Below are 8,879 nucleotides of genomic sequence, written 5' to 3' on the forward strand. Positions count from 1 at the left end.
GGGGCGAGGAGTGAGGGAAGTGAAAGGAGGCGGCGCAGCAGGCGGCGCGCTCGCATGCGCAGCCCGCGGCTCCATGCCTCCCATCGCCTGTCCTCCACGGTCCCCCGTCCCCCACCCCACCCACCACCACCACCACAAGCCCCGGGTGTGCCGCCCTCTGCCAGAGCGCTGCCAGAGAGGCCGCAAGCCAACTCTGAAAGCGCACCAAGCAAGCGGGACCGCGTGACCGAGGCCCCCCGGTGCCGCGCGACCTCGGTCACGCGGCCTCAGGACACCTCCCTGCACGCTCCCACTGCCCCCCCTCCCCCCCGCCGCGACGCTCAGTCGCGGCTGCGCGAGCGGCGGCGACGGTCGCGCGAGCGCGAACGGCGGCGATAGTCGTCGTAGTCGGGCGAACGCCTGCGTCCGCGGTCGTCGTCACGGTCGCGGCCGCGGTCGCCGCGGTCCGAGCCAAAGCGGGCGCTGATGGCGGCGGCGGCGTTCTGCGCCGCGCCATATGCAGCGCCGCCGCCGCCGCCGTAGCCGCCGCCGCCGCCGTAGCCGCCGCCGCCGTAGCCGCCGCCACCGCCGCCGTAGCCGCCGCCGCCGTAGCCGCCGCCGCCCCCAAAGCCGCCCCCAAAGCCGCCGCCGCCGCCGCCCTGCCCGCCGTGCGAGTACTTGCAGCGCGCGCCGCGCTGGCAGTTGCCGCGCTTGAAGTCGCCGCACTCGTCGGGCTTGTTGACAGCTTGCGGGATCGTCGCCGCCATCTGCGCCGCCTGGGCGGTCATCATGCCGCCGCTCGGGTGCGGCTGCAGCGCGGAGCGGTCGTCATACGGGCGGTACGTCCCGCTGCGCAGGCCTGCCATCTGCGCGATTGGCCCCGGGATCGCCTGGTCCGCCTTGACCATGATCTCGCACAGCGCGCGCGCGTACTTGCCGTCCTTTTGCCCGTCCATGAAGGTGTGCGCCTCCCCCTTGGCGCCGGCGCGGCCGGTGCGGCCGATGCGGTGGACATAGTCCTCAATATTGCCCGGGAAGTCGTAGTTGATGACGGCCTTGCACTCCTTGACGTCGATGCCGCGCGCGGCCACGTCGGTCGCGATCATCACTGGCCGGCGGCCGCTCTTGAAGTCGGCGAGGACAGCCTCGCGCTCGCGCTGGTCCTTGTCGCCGTGGATGACGCCGCTGCCGATCTGGCGGCCGAGCTGCATGCCCAGCTGGTCCGCCATCCGCTTGGTCGACGTGAAGACCAGCGTGCGCGTGCCCGCCTCGAGCGACTGGAAGATGCGCATGAGCATCTGCTGCTTCTCGCCCGGCCCGCGCGTCACGTGCACGTACTGCGTGATGTCCTTGTTTGCGTTGAGCGAGTTGATGTCGCCCACCTCGACCTGCACAGGCGACCGCATGAACTCGTAGGCCAGCGCGCGCACCTGCTTTGGCCACGTGGCCGTGTAGAAGAGCGTCTGCCGCTGCGGCGGCACTTGGCGCACAATCTTGCGGATCTGCGGCTCAAAGCCCATGTCGAGCATCCGGTCCGCCTCGTCAAACACAAGGTAGGCGACCTGGTGCAGCTGGATCTGGCCCGACTCGAGGAAGTCGTTGATCCGCCCCGGCGTGCCGATTACCACGTGGCACCCCTGCCGCATCGCCATCAGCTGCTGCCCCTTGGGCGCGCCGCCGTAGCAGCAGACGGACCGGATCCCGAGCGGCAGCCCAAACTTTTGGCACTCGACCTCGATCTGCATGGCGAGCTCGCGCGTCGGCGCCAGCGTGAGCAGGGACGGTCCCTGCATCGGGTTGACGCGCTGCTGCTGGATGTACATGAAACCCGGCACGAGGAAGCCGAGCGTCTTGCCCGAGCCGGTCTTGGCGACGCCAATCAAGTCGCGCTTGGCCATCGCCGCGGGCCACGACTGGGACTGGATGACGGAGGGCTTGGTGAAGCCGGCCTTGGCGATGGCGTCCATGATCGGCCGCGGCAGCTGCGCCTCCTCGAAGGAGAGGAACGGCGGCGGCGAGCCGCCGTACACCTTGAGGTCGTTCTCCTTCCAGAACTGCGCCACCTCGGTCGACGCCGGCTGGTCGACGCCTTGGTCCTGCACGTCCTTGTAGTTTGTGTTGGCGGGGCGCGAGAACTGGAGCCCGATGGCGTCGCGGTCGTAGCCGCCGCCGCCGCCGCCGTACCCGCCGCCGCCGTACCCGCCGCCGCCGCCGCCGTACCCGCCGCCGCCGCCACCGCCGCCATACCCTCCTCCGCCACCTCCTCCTCCGCCGCCGCTGCCGTTTTGGTATTGGGTGTACGAGCCCGAGTTCTGCGCCTTGGCGGGGTCAAAGTCGGCGGGCTTCTCGTACTGCGACGCGCCCGTCTCAGAGTGCCAATAGTAGGTGTGCCCTGCGCCGTCGAGCGCGGTGTTCCACATGTTCAGTGGCGTCTGCGCGCGCCGGGGAGGAAAGCTTGAGTGGCGCGGCGGGGGCGCGCGCGCGGGGGGCGGCTGCGGGGGTGGGGGTGGGGTGGGGGGCGGAGCGCCGTTCGACCCACGGAGAGAGCACAGGCGGGGGGGTGCTGGCAGAGCGCGTGCCTGGCTCTGGATTCTGCGCGGCGAAAGAAACACGACCTCGCGCGATCAAGCACGCGCAACCTCCCTGCTTGTGTCTGTGTGTCGCTCGTGCGTGTCGTCATCATCTGTCCAGCGTCCACCCATACCGCGTTGGTGTCCAGTCCGAGCCTGACTGTTCTTCGCCTTCCTACATACATACATCCCTGCTGGCGTTATCTGCCGTTCCTCCACCCCTCCTTATCCGTTTTCTTTTCCTGTAAAATTCTTTGCTAACGCGTCCCCAGGGATATTAGCCGCGGAGATCGATAGACTGGATGTAGAGATCGATGCATGCCAAGCTGGCTGCCAAGCATGCATGCCAGCTGGCTGCCCCCATCGCCATCCATGAGCGACTCCTTCTTTCTGCGCGTCCTAGAAAGAGAACGTGATTTCTTGTTGGTTAATAAATCTCTCTCTCTCTCTCGCGTCCTTTGGTCTGCAACTAAAAGAAGAAAGAGTATGGGATCGCGTGCAATTTGACTGCATTCAATCCATGCTCCCGAGCAGCGAGCTGAGGTCAATCACATGCAATCACATGCAATCAACGCAATCCAGTGGGATTGCGCTCGCGCCCACTCTCAATTGCGTCTCTCCCCCTTTTTCTTTCCACCCCACGCGAAGAAGAAATGCTGCTGCTGCTGCTGCTGCTGCTGCTGCTGTTACGTCTTCGGTCCCCGCGGGAAGCCCCGCGCATAGGACAACAACGTCTGTCCCACACACACACACAGACGCGCACATACATCATGCTCGGGCACACCCCACAGTGTAGTGGTGTGAGTACACAAGTACTAGCAGAGTGCACACCCCTGCCTTGGCGGGTGAGGGTCGTAAGAATCAAAGCCTCTTGGTGCCAAACGTGCTCGAGCGCGCCGAAGAGAGACGATCTACGCTCGAGGGAGTTAGCCAAGCCTGGATTTCTTCTCCTCGGCGGGCGAAAAGAGAAATCCATACTGATAAGGTTTCTTTTTTTCATCCCCTACCTTCACACTGCTGTGAACAGGTGCCGAACCCATACTGTGACCTCAGAACATATGCATATGCGGGGTGTGTTCTCTCCAACTCAGCGCCAGCTTCCAGCGCCGCCGGCCCGCCTTCTCGCTTCTGTCACCGCCGGGGCGATTGTCTGAGAGTCAAGAGGATGCGGGCCACGCCTCAACCTTCTTGGGCAGCAGCTGGCTCATCAGGTCCTCTCCGTGGCCTAGGCAGCCGGTCTCACCCTTGCCCCAGGCAAAGATAGCCCCATCGGCGGTGAGGGCGAGGCTGTGGATGCCTCCAGCCGACACAGCGATGACGCGCTGCCCCGCAAAGGCCTCGACCTTCTTCGGCAGCGGCTGGTGCTGCTGGTCGCCGTGGCCCAGCTTGCCTGAGCCTCCAAAGCCCCCGTCCAGACCGCGCCGTCGGAGGTGAGGGCGAGGGTGTGGTTGGCGGCAGAGACAGCGACGACGCGCCGCCCAGCAAAGGCCTCGATCTTCTTGGGCAGCAGCTGGTGCTGCTCGTCGCCGTGGCCCAGCCGGCCTTGGCCTCCATAGCCCCAGCTCCAGACAGCGCCGTCGGCGGTGATGGCGAGGCTGTGGTTGCCTCCAGCCGATACGACGACGACGCGCCGCCCAGCAAAGGCCTCGTTCTTCTTGGGCAGCAGCTGGTTCTGCCTGTCGCCGTGGCCCAGCTTGCCGTAGTCTCCATCGCCCCAGCTCCAAACCGAGCCATCGGCGGTAAGGGCGAGGCTGTGGAACCTTCCAGCCGACACAGCGACGACGCGCTGGCCAGCAAAGGCCTCGATCTTCTTTGGCTGCAGCTGGGTCTGCTGGTCGCCGTGGCCCAGCCGGCCAAAGGTTCCATAGCCCCAGCTCCAGACGGCGCCGCCGGCGGTGAGGGCCAGACTGTGTGCAAATCCAGCCGACACGGCGACGACGCGCCGCCCTGCGAAGGTCTCGACCTTCTTAGGCAGCAGCTGGTTCTGAGTGTCCCCGTGGCCCAGCTTGCCAGCATGTCCTTCGCCCCAGCTCCAGACACAGCCGTCAGCGGCGAGGGCGAGGCTATGCTGCGTTGCAGCCGACACGCTCACGCCCCGCTCGCCCAACGGAAGGCGGGTCGGCGTGATGAGCCGCATCACGCCCTCACCGTTCCCGAGCAGTCCCGGCGTCCAGCTCTCAGCCTTTCCGCACGACAAGAGCCGCCCCTCGCCGTCGATGAAGAGGCTGTGCCGAGCGCCTGCCGCTGCCCTCGCCGGCGGGTTGGCCTCGCACAGCAGCGCAGAATAGCACAGCCATCGTACGGCACAGCCCTCGCCATCTGGCAGCGCCGGCAGCTCGAAGCCGCGCTCTTGCGCCCACAAGCGGATGCCCTCCACCGCTAGTGAGGCGTGGAAGAGCAGCGAGACGGCCGCGACGCGAGCGATGTCGAGGGGGCTGTGGCAGTGTGAGAGAGTGCGCGCGAGGAGCTCCGTGGGGAGGTCGAGGAGGCGGGTGGGCGGCGGCGTGTTCGGCGAGGGGGCGGCGGTGGAGGAGGCGAGGCGACGCGAGCGGCGGCGCGGCGGGGTGGACATCGCGAGAAAAAGAATTTTATTACGCGAGCCCCTCTCACAGCAGACTGGCTCGGACTGGCGAGAAAAAGAATTTTACGCCAATTCCTCGCACGACACAGGCCTGCGAGCGGGGCGGGGTGCGCACTGTCCCTCTGTGTTCGTGCGTCGCCCATCTCTCCTGGAGATGTCTGCTCTATTTATTTATTAGGGCACGGGACTGGCGCGCACTGGCACTAACACAGAGCGCGCACTGGCACGAACACAGGTACACCACGATGTTAGTGCCAGAGCGCGCCAGCCGCGCGAGAGAAAGAATTGAAGGGTACACAACCAACCCCCCGGACGCAAGACGCACAAGCACAGACAGTCCACGAGAAGGGAGAGCAGCAACGACAGTCAGAAGTCAGCGCTGGGTACCAGGAAGGCTTCACACGACTGGATGTGCGTTTGAGAGAGAGAGAGAGAGAGAGAGAGAGAGAGAGAGAGAGAGAGAGAGAGAGAGAGAGAGAGAGAGAGAGTTTTGTTTTGCGGTTGATGACTGCACGCTGAGTGCTCCAAGCAGGGCTCTAGGCAAGTCACCGCGAGTTCTGTTTTCTTTTTTGCACGACACTTGCCTTGTGAGCTTGTGTGTGTCGGTGTGTCGCTCGAGCGTGTCGTCGTCATCTGCCTCAAGCGGCGTGCCGGTGGAGGCACGTCCAGGTTTTGGAAGTAAACATCTATTACTTTTGTACAGGCCGCTTCACACTCGAAACAATAGTTGCAAATCACGTGCCCGGACCCTCACAGTATATTACTCGGGTGCCGCCGCACACCTGCTCCTCGAACCGCCCCAGCAGCGGCGCCTCGACCTCCGGACTCAGCCGGCCTTGCACCTTCGGATCGAGCCGCGTGGCGAGGGCGAGGGCGGCGAGCGAGCGGCGGGCGGGGTCGGAGAGGCTGCTTGCCCCACCTGCTCTCTCGCCCAGAGGGTCGACGGCGACGCGGAGGCTGCGCCACGACGCCGCCGCCCACTCTAGCAACCGCTGCAACTCGCCACCGCCGCCATCACCGCCACCTCCATCACCGCCACCTCCATCACCGCCACCTCCATCACCGCCGCCGCCATCACCGCCGCCGCCATCACCGCCGCCGCCGCCGCCGCTTTCGCGGCCAGATCCGCGCGCCGAACCGCCGCGCGCCTCCGACGCGGCGGCGACGCGGTGCACGTAGCCGACGACGGCGCCGGCGATGTCGTCCAGAGCCAGGGACATCCCCGCCTAACCCGGACGTGTCCTGGACGTGTCGCGGACGGGTGGCTGCGCCTCGGCGTCAGCGGGCGGCATCCCCCGCCTCGCGCTGAGCGGGGGGGAGCGAGCGGCTACGCACGAAACGGAGGAGCGACTCGGTGGCCGGCAGTGTGTGCGACACTTGCTTTCGCACTGAGACCTGTCCACACTCGGTGGCGGGCGGCGGCGCGTGCGGCACCAGCCGCGGCACGTCGCCCGAGAGGCCGAGGCGCAGCAGCGGCACCGCGCAGAGCGGCAGCAGCGAGGAGAGTGCCGCCTAGGGACGGCGGCTGTGCGCGATCAAGAGCAGAGGAGTGGAGGACGGCGGCGCAGCAGGAAGGGCGCCTCGAAAGAGTCGTCGCCGAGCAGGGCCACAAATGAGCGACCCGCCTGACGGGGACGTGTCCCGGACGTGTCCTGGACGTGTCCTGGACGTGTCTTGGGCGTGTCCTGGACGTGTCTTGGGCGTGTCCTGGACTGGCGGCGTCTCTTCTCGCCACAACGCGCCGACGCCTCGACCAGCTCCGGTTGCTCTTGCGGCGCAACCTCGGCTACAGCTCACGCTACAGCCCCTGCCCCCACGTCCCCACTACACCCTCCGCTCTCCCGTGCGGTGCCTCGAGCTCGTGCGACGCCGCGAGCGCCGCGCGAGCAGCCGCCAGGCAGCCTCCGCCTCCTCGCCGCCGAGGGCTTCCGAAGCCGCCGCCTCCTCCCCCGCTGCGCGGGCGTGCAGCAGCAGCAGCTCCGCCGCGGCTTCGGCCGAGGCGAAGGGCGCGCGGCCGTCTTCCCAGCGGGCGGCGGCCTGGCTGGCGATGGCGGCGGCGAGGGCGCGGCGGAAGGGCGGCGGCAGCCGCTTGGCGCACGCCTCCACGTAGCGCCGCTTGGCCTAGGAGGAAAAGGAATGTGTGGCCGTCGCAGCGCACTTGTGACGAAGGCGCCTCCGCGTGCCGCCTCTCGGCCTTGGGGGCGAGCGAGGTGGGCTGGCAATCTCGTGTGATCTCGTGTAATCTCGTGTGATCTCGTGTGATCTCGCCTTGGGCGCGAGCGATGTGGCGGCGATGCGCTGTAGCACAGAGCGCCCGCCAAGAGGGCGGGCGAGGACGAGGCGGAGGCCTACGCTCGAGTACTCTCGGGTACCCTCGGATGATCTCGGGTAATCTCGCGTGATCTCGAGGATGACGAGGCGGAGGCCTAGGATGCGGAATACACCTCGGTCGGGAACACGGCGTCCGTGTGTCCAAAGCATGTGGCGAATACAGCGAAGCGTGGCATGATTCGAAGGGTGGCAACATCGGAACATGTCGCAGTACAAGGTACGCAACTTCTCGCGCATCTAGGGGGGGAGGCAGGCGGAGGCGGTCGGCGCCGGGTCGCTGCTCCTCGAGGCGAGCAGGCTGACCAGAGACTCGACCTAGTGCATAGACAGCCCGTCCGTCTTAGACACGTCCTAGCACGGACGACGGGGGCGCACGCACACTCGCGGAGCACACACGGGGCCGCAATCTCATGTGATCTCGTGTGATCTCGTGTGATCTCGCCTTGCAGATCACACACGGGGCATGGCACACGATCTCAGGAGAGGGGTGGTAAGCCACATACGCGCCTGGTGCATTGAACAGCCCACTACTTCTCTTCCACCGGTGGTGCGATGGGCTCTCCCCGTGTCAGCGCGCTGCCAGCCCACTATAGCACCAGGTGCAAAGGAAAGAGTGGGCTGGTGGCAAGCCACATACGCACCTGGTGCATTGAACAGTCCGCGAGTCAGTAGGAGGAGGGAACCGCGGGGCGAGCAGCGCGACCAGAGTGCTCGACCGGCAGAATGCGAAGCGAGCTCAGCAGCCGCCTGCTCCGGTGCGCGTCCAGCTTGCGCCGCGCCTGCAGCAACAGCGCGCGGGGTCGGAGAGGGTGCTTGCCCCACCTGCTCTCTCGCCCAGAGGGTCGACGGCAACGCACGGGCGGCATCCCGCGCCTCGCGCTGAGCGGGGGGGAGCGAGCGGCTGCGCACGCAGCGGAGGAGCGACTGTGGCATGCTCAAAGGGGTGGCAACATGATGCAATGCGCAACATCGCGACGCGCCTGCAGCAGGCCCCCTGCCGAGGCGCAAGCGATCCTTGAGGCTGGGCGCACCACTCTGTCTAGACCACTGTTCGGGTCAGGATCCTGAGCGCCCCTCTTAGGATCCTCACAGCCCCGATGCGTTTCTGAGCGCCCGCGCGCCACAAGGGCCGCGGCGGCGCGCTGGGGCTGGGGCACAAAGAGGAAAATGAGGCGGGGGGAGGGGGAGGGGGCGGGGAGGGGAACCGAACTTTCCGGTATGCGCCGCGAAAGAATTTTACAACCCACTCCCCGCCTGGCTCTCTCTGCTGGTGAGAAGCCGGAGGAAGGTCGCTAGACTGAGATGAGACCGCCAGTGGAGTTGGGATTCCACCGTGCACCGCGCTGCGAGCCTTGTCGTGTCCCTTGTCAGGAGCAGGAGAGCCCACCTGTGCCCCTGATCGTCCTTCCAAAATCCTG

General features: G+C 66.7%; 2 protein-coding genes across 2 annotated transcripts in view; both read right to left on the reverse strand.

The window, feature by feature from the left end:
- The window catches only part of EMIHUDRAFT_429118 (hypothetical protein), a gene marked incomplete at its 3' end in the record, with an annotated part of 6,520 nt that extends 4,112 nt beyond the window's left edge, over positions 1-2,408 (reverse strand). Inside the window, exons 1-2 of the mRNA XM_005789507.1 lie at positions 2,067-2,408; positions 814-2,033 (exon numbers count right to left, since the gene is read on the reverse strand). Coding sequence (XP_005789564.1) covers positions 814-2,033; positions 2,067-2,399 — 1,553 coding nt within the window. The 5' untranslated portion in view covers positions 2,400-2,408. The remainder of the gene's footprint in view (positions 1-813; positions 2,034-2,066) is intronic.
- Positions 2,409-5,819: 3,411 nt separating this feature from the next.
- On the reverse strand, positions 5,820-7,343 carry EMIHUDRAFT_440447 (hypothetical protein; the record flags this gene model as incomplete). Its single annotated transcript, XM_005789508.1, has 6 exons — positions 5,820-6,356; positions 6,430-6,457; positions 6,565-6,642; positions 6,711-6,755; positions 6,983-7,251; positions 7,317-7,343. Coding segments are annotated over 6 exons (584 nt in total), but the record flags the coding sequence as incomplete, so codon positions are not given.
- Positions 7,344-8,879: the final 1,536 nt, after the last annotated feature.

The sequence above is a fragment of the Emiliania huxleyi genome (assembly GCF_000372725.1).
Source record: "Emiliania huxleyi CCMP1516 chromosome Unknown EMIHUscaffold_127, whole genome shotgun sequence".
NCBI classification, from domain to species: domain Eukaryota; phylum Haptophyta; order Isochrysidales; family Noelaerhabdaceae; genus Emiliania; species Emiliania huxleyi.